Genomic DNA, 18,769 nt, shown 5'->3' with positions numbered 1-18,769 from the left:
TTCTTTCTGTTATTTCATCATTTCCTCCACACTCTGACTTCTGACTCCACAGTTTTACAAACATTATTCTTGTTTAATCGTCCAGTTCATTCTAAACATATTCATTATTTAACCTGGACGTTCACACATCTGCATAACAGTCACTTTATTACTGCGTCATTAATCGGACGATGTTTGATGATATGATCTGAATCATTATAGGCTTCATTTGGATGATTAAACCGTAAATTAATTATGTTTTGTTACTATTAAGCTTCATAATTCATGTTTGTTTTCAGTTAGCGCTGCAGCTAACGAGTTCTTTCCTGATCAATCCATGAGCTGTTGTTAGATGTTAATCTGAGATTCCCAAACAGGAAAATGATGACATTCTCAAATGTCCACAAACCACAATTATTGAATTTTAATGATGTATTTGTCACACGGAGCAAAAAACTAAGAATATTCACATTTGAGAAGAGGAAAAATCTAAAAATTTGTTTTAATTATTAAAAAAAAACACTCAAAACATTTCATCAATTAAAATATTTGACGATTTATTTAGTAAATCTAGTAATAATGGAGTAATCGTTGCAGCCCCAGTCTCTATCTCATCTTTCTTTTATGTTTTCATTCTAATTTTAGTTTTTAAATTGAGCTCTCACTATTCCTTTATTGTTTTTATTTATTATTATATTGTATTTTAATAACTGTGCAGCACTTTGAGGTTTTTCAACTGAGGTTGTTTTTAAATGTGCTTTATATAAATAAACTTGAAACTTGACAGTTTCAGGTGATTTAGCGTCTTTTGTCGTCAAATGAACGTAATATTTAGCAGAATCATTTTCTCAGCAGATGCAGATGCTGGGTTTTCTTTGTTGTGCAAAATAAACAAACATAAACAAAAGTCATAGTTGTAGAAACACCAGCAATATTAGATAATTAATTTTAAAGCCAAAATCTGCAGATACCGATAATAGCGTATTGTGTCGTCATGAACTGGGAGCTACTACAGTTCAAGGCTCGTGGTGTTTCTGTTTGTTTCCTCCTTTATTTTTGGACTCACACGGATGTTTCTTCCTCTCAAGTTTAACTACGAGTTTGACAGGAGTGAGGAGTTACTACGTCTGAAGGTCGGGAAACAGAAATAGAACTGACATGGGCGGAGCTTCATTTGCAGGAAAGTAGAGAAAAAAACAGAGACTGGTCGAGCACAGAGTGTGGAGGAGGTCATGGAGGTCACGGAGGTCACGGAGGTCATGGAGGTCACGGAGGTCACGGAGGTCGACTCCTACAGCATCACAACAGAGAACGAGCTGTTCCTGGGTTTTATAAACCACTCACTTTTAGGAAAACATCGTTTCTCACTCACAAGTCACAGTGTCCTATAGTATAGCAATTCTCTGTAATCTAAACCCAATTCTAACCTTAAAACCAAGTCTTAAAGGTGCATTATGTAATAAATCTAAATCAACTAAAGGCCATAAAATCCTCCTAATATGTCACAGAGACTCAGGAATAATGTTCATATAACAAACTGAACTCACCAACAACAACAGTACAGACAAAATATACGCATTAAAAAAAAATCATGTTTTGGCGACATGTGGCGCCACCTACCGCCGTCTACCAATCACTGCAGTCAGCAGAGTCTCAGCTGCCGAGCAACCACGGGTTGCCAGTTACGTCTGAGCTACAATGGCGGAGAAAACGAAACCTAAAAGACGGTATTCTGTATTTTGAATTTGAGTGTAGTAACCGTTTTTGGCCACATTCTTACATATGGCGCCTTTAAGCCACATTAAAAGCTCTTGTAAGTAGAGAGGCGACAAAAGTAGTGCTGTGCAAAAGGTTAACACGCGTTAACGCATGATACGTTTCCATGCCGACTGACCGGAAAAAGGAACGCATGACGTCATGTTTACCAGTTAGCTCCGTTAGCTGCATTAGCTCCTTTTAGCGCCGTTAGCGATAGCCTACAGTGGAACTGGAGCGGGCTGTTTATTAAAGGACAAGAGCAGCGCTACAAATAACCAGCGTACCTGTGTAACTGCGTATGTGTGCCTCTGTTTTTAAAGTTTAGCGTTACTTTAGACACTCATTTTAACAATCGGGAGTCACGTAAACATGACGTCACGCACATCTTTTTCCGGTCAGTCGTCATGGAAACATGTCATGAGTTAGCGTAGACGCCATTGACGCGTAAATGTTTGACAGCACTAGACAAAAGTTCCCTCATTGTGGTTTTAAACCCATATTTGTCCTCAGAACTTCTGAATTAAAGATGAAATCTGACAAATCTATGCAACTAATAACATTAAGAAGAGTTTTTTGCAACCTGGGTTGTATTTAATCAGTGCACAAACATCAAGGAGACTTAATAACATAGATTAATTTGCCTTTTATTCCAAATGAACCATGATTAGACCTTTGAGCAGACCTGGACGGACATGGTGTGAAAACTTTAGACATGAGGATCTTCGGCTTTGTGATCAATCTTATCTGTACTTTGGTAAACATAATCAAACAGAGTATAATCAGAACTGTTTCCTCCAGGTCTGCACATGACACTCAATCATAAGATCACACAGCATCCATTTACCGTCTGACTGACAACAACGAGGAGCTGTTTGAAGAGGAAGCAGCGAGGAATTAAAACCTGTCAAAGTGACGCAGGAGGACCGAGATTTAACCTTTGACTAACTGTGATAAAAAAGACACAAATCCCACAGAATCCACCGATAACAGCGAGGTAAAAGATCCTTCTGTTAGCCTGGGGTCAAAGGTCAGAGGTCATCAGACGGAGGTTCCCTCTGTGGGCACAGACGTCTTATTGTCGTCAGGCTTCATGGCTGGAAACAGCAACACCTCCTGGAAATAAAACAACAAGAAAAAAAATATTTCAGCTTTTGTTTTTTAAAAAGAACAAAACAATTTCTACACATTTTCTAGATAAAGAAAAAGTCATTCTGCCACTTCTGACGTGAAGTTAAAGGATGATAATGTTGAAGGAATGCAACACAATCATTAGATATCAAGCCAATCTTTCATCTAAAGTTTAGTCTGAAGTGGCATTTTAATCCCAATTTTATGAGTCCTCATACTTTTTAGACCATTTTTTTTGAATAATTTGGTACCTAAGAAATCTCCAATGGCCCAGATGGTGCCAAACTGTGCCAAACCAGAGAAAGCCTGGACATTTCTTTACTAAAACCTCTGTAATTTCACTCTGCTTCACTTCAGCAGCATCAGACTTTGCACAGCTCATGTCCACATGTTGTTACATGACCTACATGCATTTTTAAGCTCCTACTGCATATTTTAAAGGTGATATTTGCTTTAAAATGCAATATTTTTTTTAGGCAAGAGAAAAAAGTCCTTCATTTCTGCTGTGTTCCTTGTACATTTACTCTGACACAGTGGCATCTACAGTGAAACTCACAAGGGTTGTTTTTATTTTGATACCAAGATTATCCACACAGAGCTTGTAACTGCAGAGATTTACTCTGTTTAGTTTGGGCATGTCATTTTTGAGCAGGGACTCCAAAAAGAGGTTAAAGGGGATGCATGCAAGAAATATATCATATATATATTAATTTAAATACTGGTTTCACTATCTAACTGTTGCTTTACCCGATAAGAGCTCGTAGCACTAGGGCAGCAGAGTTATTCAAACACACTAAAAAGCCTCAGTACCGCTCTCAAAAATGTCTCGACCAGAGGAGAAGAAAAATGAAGACTGTTGTAATCACTTAATGTCACTGTTGTGCATATTTAACATAACCTCAATTAAGTGTTTAAGTTGTGAAGCGGTAGTAAAGTTGTAAAAAAAATCTGTTTTCCATTTTAAAAATGTGCCCTACTGTGATGCAAAACGCGTCATTTGACTCACAGTAGGGCACATTTGGATAAGGGAAAACTGAGGGAGGGAAGCACATTTTCTATAAAATACTACTGCTATTCTAGCAAAACAAAGCCACATTCAAATCGGTGACGTATCCCTTTAAGTATCACGTATATGCGACAGCTTTACCTTGATGTTGTTGGAGTCGGTGAGGAACATGGTGAGACGGTCGATGCCCATTCCCCAGCCCGCAGTGGGAGGCAGACCGTACTCCAGCGCCGTGCAGAAGGTTTCGTCGATGAACATGGCTTCATCGTCACCTTCAGCTTTGGCCTGATCAGAGATTCAAGTCTCATCATGAACATGCACTGATACACACACTCTCACACAGTCTTTAGATAATGAAACAACATAAGATGACAGACGGAGGGGAGGAGGGATTTACACTCACCTTAGATTGTTGCTCAAAAAGCTCCCTCTGTCTGACCGGATCATTCAGCTCAGTGTAAGAATTACAGATTTCCTTCTTCATCACAAAGAGCTCAAAGCGCTCCGTCAGGCCTTTCTCTGCTCTGTGCCTGAAACAAACAGGACATCACATCAATCTGAGCATTCAGACAATAAATAGCTGCCATATCATACAAAAAGTAAAACCAAACTTAAGGGACAGGAAATGACATCAGCCACAGAGGCTACTGGGAGCTAACAGCGGTTAGCATTTAGAAAAGTGATCATTAGCAGGCTCTAGCAGGCACATTGTCGTCATATATAACATGTATCCACTGGACAGATAAATCCTCTGAGGCTGGAAGTTTGTGTAGAACTCTGTGCTGCACTGTGGAGCCAAGAATAGAACTTTTAGGGGACATTTCCGGTTTAAGCCCTCGCCTGCACTCTTGCGTGTTTTACGGACAAAGCGGAGCTCAGTGAGACAACAATTCCAGGAATTTAGCGCATTGTGACGTCCCAGTGAGTGAGGAAGTCAACATCACGTGTTTTATCTCCTGTACTTAGACTGAGGACGACCACAAAAACATGACAGAGTCATCTTTTTTCACACTTTGCTGACTGATAGGACCTCCAGAGTCCCAAATATAAGGATTCATGGAGATATGGAGCTGCCTTATAGAATAGAACGTTTACAACGAAAACACAAGGCAAAGGCAAATATAAATCAATATTTAAGAATAGATTTCTTGATAAAAAATGAGTTTTTACCCCCGTTTGGCTTCTAAATAATAATTAAAGGCGCCATATGTAAGAATGTGGCCAAAAAAAGGTTACTATACTCACATTCAAAAATACTGTAGCTCAGATGTAACTGGCAGCTGAGACTCTACTAACTGCAATGACTGGTAGACGGCGGTAGGTGGCGCCACATGATTTGCGGTACATAAACATGATTTGCAGTCTGCAAAATATTTTATTTTAATGCAAATATTTTGTCTGTACTGTTGTTGTTGGTGAGTTCAGTTTATTATGAACATTATTCCTGAGTCTCTGTGACATATTAGGAGGATTTTATGATTTATTACATAATGCACCTTTAAATATAAGAACGAGCCGAGTCTTTTGAACAGCTCTTTGAAATTAGCAGCTCCTCAAACTCCAGCTCCCATAAATCCCAGCTCTAGTGAGAAGGAAGTACAAAGTACTCACCATTTGGCTAAGGGACTCATGATTTGAGGATGATCACAGATGAATGTCGGGTTGATGCAGGTGACCTCGAGGAAATCTCCAACCAACTGTGAGGAAAAAATGGAATTAGTAACCATTATATAGACAGTAATCGACCGTACAAATGTTGATGTTCATCAAGACATCACCTTATCCAGGAGGCGGGCGGTGGTTCTGGGTGCAGGACACTCCACTCCTTTCTGTGCGCACAGCTCGTCAAAGAATTTGCGCGTCTCTGAAAAGTCCGAAATCAGAAAGTCGTGATGAACTTAACGTAACTGAGATTATCTTTATTTATCCACACACTTCATCTGCGCCACAGACTCTCACCGTCGCTGTCGTAGCTGTCCGTCGGAGGGAACTTCACGCCCATGATCTTCTCCAGGTCGTGGGTCATGCTCACTCTTCTGAACGGTGGCGTGAAGTCGATCTCAAAGGCCTGACCCTCTGGACCCTCGGGGTGATACGTCACCTTGTATCCTCCGGTGATGTGCTTCACCATCCCTGTAACACAGAGGGGTCAGTTTTTTTTTTTCATTAAAACATAAAGTGGATTCATGTTTGTTCCAGCTGCATTTCCCATGATGCAACAGCTGGAAAACAAAAGGGAAACTAAATCCTCTTAAGTTTCACACTGACTTTATTTTACCATCTCTGACACTGGCTCAACCAATCACACGTTTACTTTCTGATCCATATGACGACTTCTGAGGAGACTTTAGTCTGCTACCCCCTTGTGGTCATAGGCAGCTATTGCAAACATAGACAGGTAAGCATTTTTGTAACATATTATTATTATTGTAAATGTATTATTTTGTGTGCATTTACTGTATTAAATTCTGAATATGAATGATGTACCTGTATATATTACAGACCTGTGAATATTACTTTATGTTACCATGCATTGCCATTTAAAATGGATAATTGTGACACTGAAAATGTATATATTTTTTATAAAACAGTGCATTTATACCCAGATACTGTGCTAAAATGCTAAGTGCATCAACTTTTAACGGCAGCAGTTGCTTGTTTTATTGGAATACACAGAATTCACTGCAATTTAAGTAGAATTTTCCAACTGAATCTATGTAGAATGCGGAGAATGATTGAATTATTTGCATTAAAACTATTAAATTGATCGTCCTCTGTTTTTAAACAAGTGACGTCTTAACTTAACTGAACCTAATTCACATTCACGAGTTGAGTCCACACTTTGACGACGTGTTAAAGATGAATTAAACTTCAGCACTTTTATATGCGTCCTTTCACACAATGATTAATACAATAACTAACTGATAACAGTTTCATTATGCTGCCATGTAGCTGACGAGGTCTATGGATTATAGTCCAGGTAAGAATCAGTCATCGGTCTTTTCTTTTTCTACCCGTCTGGTATTAATGTTATTTGCAACGTAGAACACGTTTGAATCCATTTAATATAGTGTTTAATGTTCCTAAAGAAGGTTCCACATCTGTTTTAAGTGAAGTGTGTTCTGTGTGAGGAGGCTCAGGTGACCTTGACTTCTTTTCTACTGTGCTTGAAGCTTTTTGATGTGGCAATAAGGAAATCAGAGGCTCACAGAATTAATGGCCTCAGTCAAACATTAAGAACGCCAGTGTGTTTATTCTTACCATAATAAACTGACGAAATAAAACATTATGGAGCATCAGTTCAGAAACGAAGTGCAGAAACGACCGTGCGTGAATGTTCTTTTACCTGAGAGGAGTTTCTCTGTGATTTCCATCAGGTCGTAGTAATCTGCATAAGCCATGTAGAATTCACAGGTGGTGAACTCGGGATTATGAGTCAGATCGATGCCTTCGTTCCTGAACTGACGTCCAATCTCGTAAACTCGGTCAATCCCGCCGACGACGAGCATCTGAGGGGAAAAAAGACACGACACAGTGTAGATTCAGAACGGTAACATGAATAAATGATATGTGTTTGTGTACAACGCGTCGACGCTGGTTCTTACCTTGTGGTAAAGCTCAGGTGCGATCCTCATGTACAGGTTCATATCCAGATCGTTGTGGTACGTCACAAAGGGACGAGCCACCGCACCACCGGGGATCAGGTTCATCATTGGAGTCTCAATCTGAAGGATTAAGCAAAACATAATCACACACACATTTAAACACGGTTATAAATGACAAACATAGACACAGAGAGAGTAAACTGTTAGAATTATTAACTATATAACTATTATTAACTGTTAAATTAACGCATACGCAGTACAGAGGTACGCTAACGTTATTTGTTGACGCTGCTCTTTTCCTTTAATAAACAGACCGCTCCAGTTCCACTGTTTACCGCTAAAAGGAGCTAATGCAGCTAACAGGTAAACGGTGCCTGGACTCCGGTGTCGCGGAACGTAAACATGAAGTCACGCGCGTCTTTTTCCGTCTTAACCTATTGCACAGCACTAAAATAAAGTTACTTTATAAACTTTCAGTGCGATAAGCCTGAGGTAACACAAACTCTACTTCAGATGCACTTTGCATGAAAGACAGAAGGCAACTGAACTGGTGCAGACTGTGGACGAGCACTTTCCACACAAGCTAAAGCAGAACCTTCCAAACTTCCAAATCCTAAGTGTGTTTTGCAAAACTTCCGAACCCCATGTCCAGATTTGTACAAAACAACAACGCGGCACACGGTTACCTCCAAAAATCCCATCTGATCCAGGAAGTTGCGCAAGTACGTGATGATCTTGGCGCGGGTGACAAACTTCTGCCTCACATAGTCGTTGAGGATCAGGTCCAAGTATCGCTGACGGAATCTTGTTTCCTGTAAGAGACGGAAGAAGGTTTTTTTTTTAAACGTGTAAAAGTGCTGTTGTTTTCACCTGAAATAACAGGTTTAAACGATCAAATTCACAGTTTCTTTAATGTTAGGATCATTCATGACCGTTAGAACTTTAGCGTTAAGCCCAATTTATACTTCTGCGTAAAGTGCTCTGCGTAGGCTACGTAGAGACTCTGCGTCGACGCAGAGACTGTCGAAGAGCCTCTGCGTCGTCTCCGGGTGCACGAAATATTTTTTAAGTGTCCGTCACTCCGTCAAGGGACAACGGAGACGGCAAGAGCTGCAATTGGTCCTCAGGACAGGCCGAGCGAAGCTGCTCTGTGCCGGCTCTCAGTGCGCTCCGGGCGTCCTGACAGAGGCGGAGCTGATCCCCGCCGATAACGCCGCTGCCGAACTATAAATACGTCATATCTATACACACACAGCACATGTTTAGACTCTAAATGGCCAATTTCTCGCCTCAAATTATCTTAAAACTGCGTTCCATCACACAGAAAAGTGAGAAACGGCCACTGTTTCAACAACAACAGTCTTTCTCTCTCTTTCTTTCTCGGACGCCATTGCTCACTGTAGCCAGAAGCACAACAACCTTGCGCAGTGACCCCTACTGATCGGGCGGGAAATTGCAGCGAGTGTCCGTCACCACGACGCAGAAGTATAAATGCTCGAGGCGTCTCCGTGGTGACGCAGACGGATAACGCATACGCAGTCGGAGAAGTATAATGTGGCCTTTACGGTCAAACGAGTCAGGTGGGAACTGACAAAAAAACAGGTCAGGGCAGATATTTGTAAAATTGGTTGCATGTCACAGAAAAACACATTACAGTGCACTCAAGTCATTGTATCACTAAACATGGAAGACAGGCCTCGTCTTTGCCTGTTTTTAAATCCCTTCTTAAAACCCAACTCTTCTCTTTGGCCTTTGACACTTTGCAAGATGCATTTTTTTCTTGTGTTTTTCACGATCTTTAAATTATTTTAATTTATTTTATTGTATTTCATTGTTAAGTTTTTACTCATTGTGTGTTTTATTTACTATGTACAGCACTTTGGTCCACTGTGCTTTGTTTAAGGTGCTTAACAAATAGAGTTGGATTTTGAGAGTATAATTTCTGAACTAAAATTAAAGAATAAATAAATGAATGAATGAATGAATGAATGAATGAATGAATGAATGAATGAATGAATGAATGAATGAATGTCCAAAAAGCATTTTTAGCAGATAAACCTCACTAATACGTTGGATGAACCAGTAAACTGACCTTAAGCAGCAGCAACCATTTTTAAATAAACTAAATATCAAATTGTGAGACATAAGAATCTTCATAAACTATCAAATACACGTTTGTAGGAAAAGAACTGCGTCGGACGTTATTACCTTGTCTTTGAGGCCAAAGTGGAGATGGGGCAGCATGTGCAAACACGGAGACAGCAGGGTGATCTCCATGGGAATGATGCTCAACTCGCCTTTCTTAGTTTTCCCCGGGTTTCCACGGACACCGATGATGTCGCCGCGGCGCAGTTTGTTGTTGATGGCCGCGAAGGCATCTTCAGACGTGTAGTTCCTGACAGAGCGGAAACAAGATTTAGATTTGATATTAGAAGAAGAAGAAGAAGAAGAAGAGCTGGTATTAACGCTCCTAATCCTGGGATCCCATGACAGAAAATATATATTTGGAGATGGTTCCAGGATGCATTTGTCCACATTACTGAGCTAAATAAATGAAATGTGACGCAGCAGTGGGAGTTTCACTGTTTCTGAAGTAAGCGATAGAGTACAGAAACGACAGAAAATCATTTATTGAACCTTAAAATATAATATAATATAACAGCTTATATTATGCACACGACATAACAACATGATAACCTATACCTTGAGTTTGCCATTACTTGCAACTTGACGCCTTCGCCTCGCAGATCATAGAAGATCAGCTTGGCACCAGACTCCCTCTTGGCGTGGACGCGACCTGCCCAAAATAAAAAAAAGAAGTTTAACAACGGCTGCTACTGCTAAATAACACCATGTATAAAATAGTAGGGCTGAGCGATTTTACCAATCCTGCGATATATATCGATAGCTCCATTAGCTCCTTCAGCCGTTAGCCTACAGTCGAACTGGAGCAGCGTAACCTGTGTACTGTGTGCCTCTGTTTTTAAGGTTTAGCGTTACTTTAGAGACTCATTTTAACAATCGGGAGTCACGTAAACATGACGTAACATATTTTTCCGGTCAGTTTTCATGGAAAAGAGTCATGTGTTAACGCCGTTCATGGTCCAGCACTTATTTTAAGTTAAATAATGTTTAAAAGTTGTTCTTATTGACTGTTTGGGGAAAGCCATGGTTCTATGTTTACTGACCTGGTGGCTAGACTGGCTGCTTCATGTGTTCAGTGTCGAGGTAAAAAATCAACTGTTCAGAACAGAACACTTGATGCACTTTTTAACTCTCCATTGTTTATTGCAATACTGCACTTTGTTTACTTTTCAGGCTTGTAAGCTACAGTTTGCACCGTTTGAATAAAGGGAGCTAATTTTCTCATCACATTAATCACATCTTTAATTCAGTTTGTCCAGCATTTGCAAACTGTAGACTCTGTCCAGTCAGAGACATATAGTGTAATTGATGTTTTTAGTTTACAATTCAATTAACTCAATTCAAGTAAATGAAACACTCACAAGATGTTATAAAAATCTTTCAGAAAATGATGCAAGTGTATTGAATTATATCGAATCGTATCGTTGGCTGAATATCGTGATATATATCGTATTGTGAGCTGAATATCGTATCGTGAGATTAGTGTATCGCTACAGCCCTCTAAAATAGCACCATATAAAATAATCCTGGTACCTGACACACAGAGAACAACATTGGTCAGCTGGTCTCCAGGCTGTAGATGATTGTACTTCTCAATGAAGTCTGTGAGCGACAGGTCGACATGGTACTTGTGTGGGTACGGATCCTCCGCTGTGCCCTTCAGGTCATGGATGGCTTGGGAGCGGATCTTGAAGTATTGCTACAGTGAAGAGTGAAGAAAATGCTTGTGAAAAAAACGTATTAGGGACGTAAACAGTAAAGAAAATAAGGTACAACGACCACGCAGAAATCTCACATTTGGATCGAGAGTCTCCTCATCCAGCACACAGGCGTTGGGCGCAGCCTGGTCATTGGATTCCTTCTTCTGTTCCACCTGCTCTTTGACTTTTGCTTCTTTCTCCGCTGCCTTCTTGTCAGCTTTCATTCGCCTCTTCAGCTCACTGACAAAAAATGAAACAAAAAGTACAAGATGAGTCACAACAAGTTAAATATTACTTAGTGCAGTCGATAACGGCAACAACAGGTTCGCTTTAATGGATGTTCACGTGTTTCACAAACAGAGACTCAGAGGAACAGAGACTCATGCAGAAGAGGAACCACATCACGTATGTGCGTCGTCTATGGACCAGACCTTCAGTGTGTAATGTGTAGTACGTTCCTACTCAAGGACGTAACTCTGTGTACTTTAGGTGAATGTCACAAGTCTTAACTGTTTGAATTAGTCTCTGCGGTTTACTTTAGTTCAAGAACCAGGAAGTGGGAGGTGTAGAACTTTCCAGTGGGTACGGAGCATGCATGTGAATCGCGTAATCAAAACGTTTGTTTTTCGTCTCAGAGCCCGTATGCGTTGTCTGTTTACAACCTATTTAAAGGTGCATTATGTAATAAATCATAAAATCCTCCTAATATGTCACAGAGACTCAGGAATAATGTTCATATAACAAACTGAACTCAACAACAGTACAGACAAAATATTTGCATTAAAAAAATTTTTTTGCAGACTGCAAATCCTGTTTATGTTTTGAAATCGTGTTTTGGGCATCATGTGGCGCCACCTACCGCCGTCTACCAATCATTGCAGTCAGTAGAGTCTCAGCTGCCGAGCGACCAACGGGTTGCCAGTTACGTCAGAAAACGAAACCTAAAAGACCGTTTTTTTTGGCCACATTCTTACATACGGCACCTTTAAGTAGTGCGTGTAGAATAAAAACACATCTGGACAATATTCGATGACAAAAGGTTGGTTGTCTTTCTCACGGGAATGGGAAAAGCCACCAACCTTTTGTCACCTCTCCATCGGTGGCCATAAATTTGAGCTGGGACTGCGGCTGTACATGGGGGGGCACAGTTTAACCACTGCCCCCTGACCACAAAGGCTCGGCACAGCTGCTGCCTGGCTGCTCTGACCAGACACAGCATGCTGCAGCTGAACTGACGCGGGTCAGCAGGCAGACCTGCGAAAATACACATATATGTACACAGATATAACAGCGTTTCTAGTAAAGGCCGCCTTTGAATGGTCTTTGCCGACAATTATTATTGTGCACAAACACACAAGTGAGCAGAGTATAAAGGCAGCAGACTTTAGAAGAAGAAGAAGAAGAAACTAGCAGAAAATCTGAGATTAGCTTCGTGTTTCTTTTAGTTAGCCATGTCACAGCTAACATTAAATGACTTCCGGGTGAGCACAGGAAGACACAGATAAACAAGCACTGTTATTGTGCTCTAATAAAGTGAAAAATAATCATCTTATTGGTAAAAAGTAGAGGGAATTATGTGAATCATTCGTTAAAATGAATATCCAGCACGATTGAAAGCGAAAGCTATGTGCGGAAGACACGTTTTCAGGAGACTCTGGATGTTGTAGTTTTTACTCGCGAGTAACAAGCGTTGCTCAGACGGCGTCGACTCTTGTTTAAAGACTACAGCGACCAGAGATCAAGACGAACTGAATCATGGGAGGTGTAGGCGAGTCGCGCGCCCGCATATGGGGAACCTCCACACTCCTGATGTAACATGAAGTCATTTTACGAAACCTCGTCAAAAAAAACTCACAGCGGTTTAAATAATCACATATTGAAGATAATATTAGGACAAAATGGCGGCTCGACAACAATGAGTGCGATGTAAGAAACGAGCGCGCTTACTTTTTGCTGAGTTTATCTCCGTCCACCGCTGTCACGTCGGCCATGTTTTCACCGTCCTGTTCTCGGAAGGATCTGCGTGTGGATGTGTGCGCGAGAACGCGAGTAAGCGAGAAGTGGATGACGCGTTCAGGGACTGTCGGATATCTGCGCTTCAGAGAGAGGGAGGGACTACAGCACATCTATAAAACTCACTGATCCCTGAACATAAAAGACCGATTACATTTATTAATAACCCCGACTATAAACTGGTGTCTGGATTTATAAAGGGGACATTTCTTATATATATATATATATTTTTTAATAATAGATCAATATCTTTATTAATTCAACGATTGTCTGTAAACAAAGATCATTCAAACATGAAAAGAAGACAAACTCTTCACTCTTTTGCCTTTTAATTACTTTTAAAATGTTTTGAGTATGCACTCTACATAAAATAAAGCAAACTTACATTATATACAAGTAAAGTAATGTACAACTATTTTCAGTTCATCAATAAAGTCAATTTTACATTGCAGGGGTAACCTGAGGTGAGATTGGGATAATATATATATGTTATATATATATAAGACTGTATTACATACAGTGTACAGTAAATTTATCAGATTTTTATCAGAGCATCATATGTTATTTTAATGATGTTTGTAAGATGTCAGTCTGTACATCAGTCTGGTCGCTTTGATGTGCTTTGATGTGCTTTGATGTGAGTTGAAAGTCGATGATTGGCCAGTGAGAGACACTCACCGACGGGATGTGATTGGGATCTTTGAACTGTAGAGGGCAGCATTGCACCTTGCAGTGCACAGCAGGTGGCTGTAGTGAGAGAAGAAGAGCATCCTTGCTAATGTGACAGGCATCAAATACATCAAGAGTCAAAGACATCAAAGACAAGAGTCCTTTGATGTCTTCGAACAAAGGAATGAAACAGGATTGAAGCTTGTGATGTGCATACTCACTGCACTGGTTCATAATAGTCACATATTCATCTTCTCTGTTCTGATAATGTCATGTGGTGTAATAAACACTGCCCCCCACAGGTCAAAGCTCTTAATGACAGTTTAGAATCTTCACTGCTGTTCAAAGTTGTTTGCAGCTCACGCCTCTTCCTTGTCTACCTCCTTTTCTGGTCACAAATTCTCCAAAGGTGGTTTCATCAGACTCTTGGACCTTCTTTAGAAATCCAGTGGAACATGGTTTTCATCTTGACGTTGTTGTGATTATTAACAGCTGTGTGACTTTGGAACAAAGAGTTTCAGTGAGTCAGAGCGTTAGACCGAGACACAACACATGACACATGACGGGAAATCACAGAATATTTCCATTTTCAAAAATTCCAAAATAAATTCATCGAAACATGTTTTTTACAAAGTGAAGAAAACCAAACACTGATTTAAAGCACACACTCTTTATAACTAACCCTTCTTCTCTGTGAGGACAACTTTGTGGGGGACTGTCGTAAAAACACCAGAAGTGGATGACGCGTTCAGGGACTGTCGCTAAAAGGCGAAAAGTGGATGTCACGTTCAGGGACTGTTGCTAAAAGGCGAAAAAGTGGATGTCACGTTCAGGGACTGTCGCTAAAATGCGAGAAGTGGGTGACGCGTTCAGGGACTGTCGCTAAAACGCGAGAAGTGGATGACGCGTTCAGGGATCGCGCTAAAACGCGAGAAGTGGGTGACGCATTCAGGGACTGTCACTAAAACGCAAGAAGTGGGTGACGCGTTCAGGGACTGTCGCTAAAACGCGAGAAGTGGATGACGCGTTCAGGGACTGTCGCTAAAACGCGAGAAGTGGATGACGCGTTCAGGGATCGCGCTAAAACGCGAGAAGTGGGTGACGCATTCAGGGACTGTCACTAAAACGCAAGAAGTGGGTGACGCGTTCAGGGACTGTCACTAAAACGCTAGAAGTGGGTGACGCGTTCAGGGACTGTAGCTTAAAACGCAAGAAGTGGGTGACGCGTTCAGGGACTGTCACTAAAATGCGAGAAGTGGATGACGTGTTCAGGGACTGTCTAAAACATGGATGACGCATTCAGTGACTGTCGCTAAAACGCGAGAAGTGAATGACGCGTTCAGGGACTGTAGCTTAAAACGCAAGAAGTGAGTGACGCGTTCAGGGACTGTCACTAAAACGCTAGAAGTGGGTGACGCGTTCAGGGACTGTCACTAAAATGCGAGAAGTGGATGACGAGCCCCACAAAAGTCCAAAAATCGCAGCGAAGTAAAGACACGACGCGAGCGACTTTAAGGCTCTTAAATAAATAAAAACTATTAGATTTAGCTTTTTGCATGTTTACATGTTTTTATCATTTGCTCACACACAAAAACAAAAAAATACAGTGTGGAAAAGAAATATCAATGACATGAAATGAAAGCTCTGCAGTTTACCAGTGAAAGTACAATATATATGTTTATTATAGACAGCAGCAAGTTTACAAAATGATTTGCAAGAAAGAGAAAAAAAAAAAAAAAAATCCCAACAAACAAAAGCCAAATATATAGAAACCTTTTCTTTCTCGTCCTCGAGCGGATTATTGTTCACATTGTTAGAATAAACTCTCTGTTTTCAGGAGGCTGTTTATCAGTGTAGTGGGAAAAAGAGTGATATATTTATATATATATATATATATGTATATATATATGTATTTAATCTTAACACTGTTTCTAAATGACAAACAAAGCTATTGTTGTGAATATGAAGAGAACCCTATGATTATGGCAGTAACTAGAGAGAAAATAACATCACTACACTAATAAACAGCATCATGTGACACAAAACATAATAAAAAGACGGGAAATAGTGAGCTTTGAATCACTAAAATGAACTGGAAGAGAAATCTACACTAATTTTTAAATTTGGTTAAAGGTTTCACTCAAAAACAAAGCCGTAGTATGAACATTAGCGACATAAATAAAAGACAGGACGAGAGGCTATCATAGAAAAATATATCATCAGAAAACAAACAAAAACAAACGGGACACGTCTACATTTACAGTATATCAGCTGCATAGCAGTTTCAGAGGATTCTCGTCTGCATCTACGTCGTTTGGACGCAAACGCGAACGCGAAGGATACTTCAGGACAAACCGCGCAAAAAAAGACGCACGACACGTTCACATCAAAGCAAAGTGAAGAGTCTTACGGCTTCGACGCGTTCTCAGGCTAATTCAGAAAAAGGTAAAAACATCTCCTCCAGACCTGTCAATCATCAATCAATCAATCAATCAATCAATCAATCAATCAATCGGACTTAATTTACAGTATATAGCACCTCTCATACAAAGCCTGTCAATCATCCTGACCAACACACACTGTCAGATTAAAATAGATCGCAAACGTAGCAGAAAAAACGACGATGTACATCAGGGGCCTCGGACTCAAAATGCCCTGGGGGCCAAAGAACTTCTAGTCTGGTCAGGAGGTGAAAACATAAGTCCAACAATTTGGTAAAAACGAACGGTTTAGTGATTACAAATTAAAATGTTGATATTTGATATCTTGATAATCCATCGTGATGTTGCAATTACAAATATTTAGGCTGACATCGCACACCCTTTCAAAGTAAAAGTGTTTGTTTTGATGGATAATTCAAGACAAAAACCCCCCCAAAAATGTAAATAACAAAGAGGGACAGAAATAAAACAGTGTATACTGTATACTGTATACTAGTGCTGGACGCTAGGCTAACACGTGAACGCACACAACGCATTTCCATGACTGACCGTGAAAAGACGTGCGTCACATCATGTTTACGTGCCGCGACACTGGAGTCCAGGCACCGTTTACCAGTTAGCTCCGTTAGCTCCTTTTAGCGCTGTTAGCGTTAGCCTACAGTGGAACTGGAGCGGTCTGTTTATTAAAGGAAAAGAGCAGCGCTAACAAATAACCAGCGTACCTGTGCAACTGCGTATGTGTGCCTCTGTTTTTAACGTTTTTAAACTCATTTTAACAATCTGGAGTCACGCAAAACATGACGTAACGCGCGTCTTGCGTTCACATTAACAAGCGCGTTAAACCGGGAAAAGACATGCGTGACGTCATGTTTCTGTGACTCCGGATTGTTAAAATGAGTTTAAAAACGTTAAAAACAGAGGCACACATAAGCAGTTACACAGCTACGCCGGTTATTTGTTAGCGCTGCTCTTTTCTTCTCATAAACAGACCGCTCCAGTTCCACTCCAGGCTAACGCTAACGGCGCTAAAAGGAGCTAATGCAGCTAAAGGAGCTAACTGAGCTAAATTACAATTGTAATTAAAACATTAGACAGGCTTTTATATATATATATATATACATATATATATATATATATATATAATTAAAGGTGGAATTTTGTAATTTCAGTGTAGGGCCGCGGGACAATGACTGACGGGCCACATGTGGCCCCCTGGGCTGCGAGTTTGAGACCCCTGATGTACAGCTTATGTTAGTGTCTAAAGTGACATTTTATGGAAAGGAAATAGAACATAATAAAATATAATAAAGCAATAATTTGGTAACGTTAAAAAAAAAAAAAAAAAAAAAAAGAGAGATCGATGTCTTGTTCTGGCGTTTTTTTGTCGCCTGTGGAACTTTTTTATCGACGTAAAGAAACATCATCATCGTATTTTAACTTTGGTTGATTTTAGCACAAACGTGTTACATGTACTTTACATAAGTAACCGTGCACAGGAATGTCTTTATTTAATCCGAGTGTTTTCGGGGGAATCAACATCGGTTTCACTCGGAATTACAGGAAAATAAATTTGGAAAATAAATTAAGATATGCTCTAGTACAACAACACAACACAACAAAACAACAAAAGGAAAATACAATCATAAATACTCAATACTTCACGAGTTTAAGAAAGCCAATCACGGATAGCTCTTTTCTTCAGGAGTAAAGGGTCCCTTTAAGAACACACAAACAAACACACACACACACACAAACGTCTGTGTCGCGTTGAAAAAAACGTACAAAATGTAACGGCGTTTTTTTTTTTTTAATGTTTCTAACATAAGTGTGGAGGGGAAACAGAGACCAGCCCCCTTTAACGTCAAACAAGTAAAAGAGTCTGAGCGGCGTCGATGCTTTTATTTTGAAAAGGAAGAAAACAAAAAGCTCATGAGCCATAAAACTGGATCAGGATCAGGATTCATCTGGAGTCAAAACCACATGGAATCTGTTCAACTCGCTTTTTTATTCACAACAACGCGCGTAAAAATGGGCTCCGTCGTTAGCGACGCGTTAGCGACGTGCTAACGACACCTTCATCCAGATAAGACGTCCTATGTACAACTCCCGCTCCTCCTCTGCGTTCACTCGCTCCGTCACACGAATAAAACTGATAAAAAGGCTCTTGTGTAGCTTGAAGAATACTAATCCAGTTAATCCCGCGTGCCTGACGCAGACCTCAACGACACTTAAAAAACACAAACGTCACCGTCCTAACCCTGACAATAACGATTAACTACGATACTGATATGCTATTATACATTCTCTCGTGTGTTTAAACAGATC

The 18,769-nt window shown here is 40.3% G+C and overlaps 1 protein-coding gene across 2 annotated transcripts; it reads right to left on the bottom strand.

The window, feature by feature from the left end:
- Positions 1–2,365: 2,365 nt before the first annotated feature.
- On the bottom strand, positions 2,366–13,363 carry kars1 (lysyl-tRNA synthetase 1). Of its 2 annotated transcripts, XM_083891260.1 has the most exons (15): positions 13,269–13,361; positions 12,401–12,575; positions 11,417–11,561; positions 11,155–11,320; positions 10,180–10,273; positions 9,685–9,871; positions 8,163–8,288; positions 7,477–7,596; positions 7,218–7,380; positions 5,831–6,004; positions 5,650–5,735; positions 5,483–5,568; positions 4,275–4,401; positions 4,013–4,156; positions 2,366–2,850 (listed from the first exon to the last, which is right to left on the bottom strand). In XM_083891260.1, exons 2-15 carry the CDS (start codon positions 12,538–12,540, stop codon positions 2,776–2,778), a joined length of 1,833 nt encoding a protein of 610 aa, XP_083747386.1. In that variant the 5' UTR covers positions 12,541–12,575; positions 13,269–13,361; the 3' UTR covers positions 2,366–2,775. The 2 variants fall into 2 exon arrangements, with proteins under 2 accessions (XP_083747386.1, XP_083747387.1); XM_083891261.1 differs by lacking the exon at positions 12,401–12,575 and having other exon boundaries at positions 13,269–13,363.
- Between the last annotated feature and the right edge of the window lie 5,406 nt (positions 13,364–18,769).

Source organism: Microchirus variegatus, assembly GCF_963457635.1.
Source record: "Microchirus variegatus genome assembly, chromosome: 6".
Taxonomy (NCBI): domain Eukaryota; kingdom Metazoa; phylum Chordata; class Actinopteri; order Pleuronectiformes; family Soleidae; genus Microchirus; species Microchirus variegatus.
This window is presented reverse-complemented; position numbering and strand designations above follow the sequence as displayed.

Excerpts from the sequence above, each read along its gene's own strand:
- kars1 (XM_083891260.1), bottom strand. The coding sequence starts at position 12,540 with ATGCTGTGTCTGGTCAGAGCAGCCAGGCAGCAGCTGTGCCGAGCCTTT. Across the intron at positions 5,736-5,830 it reads GGACAGCTACGACAGCGACG|AGACGCGCAAATTCTTTGAC; the intron begins GTGAGAGTCTGT and ends CGGACTTTTCAG. Across the intron at positions 4,157-4,274 it reads TTTTTGAGCAACAATCTAAG|GCCAAAGCTGAAGGTGACGA; the intron begins GTGAGTGTAAAT and ends ATCTCTGATCAG.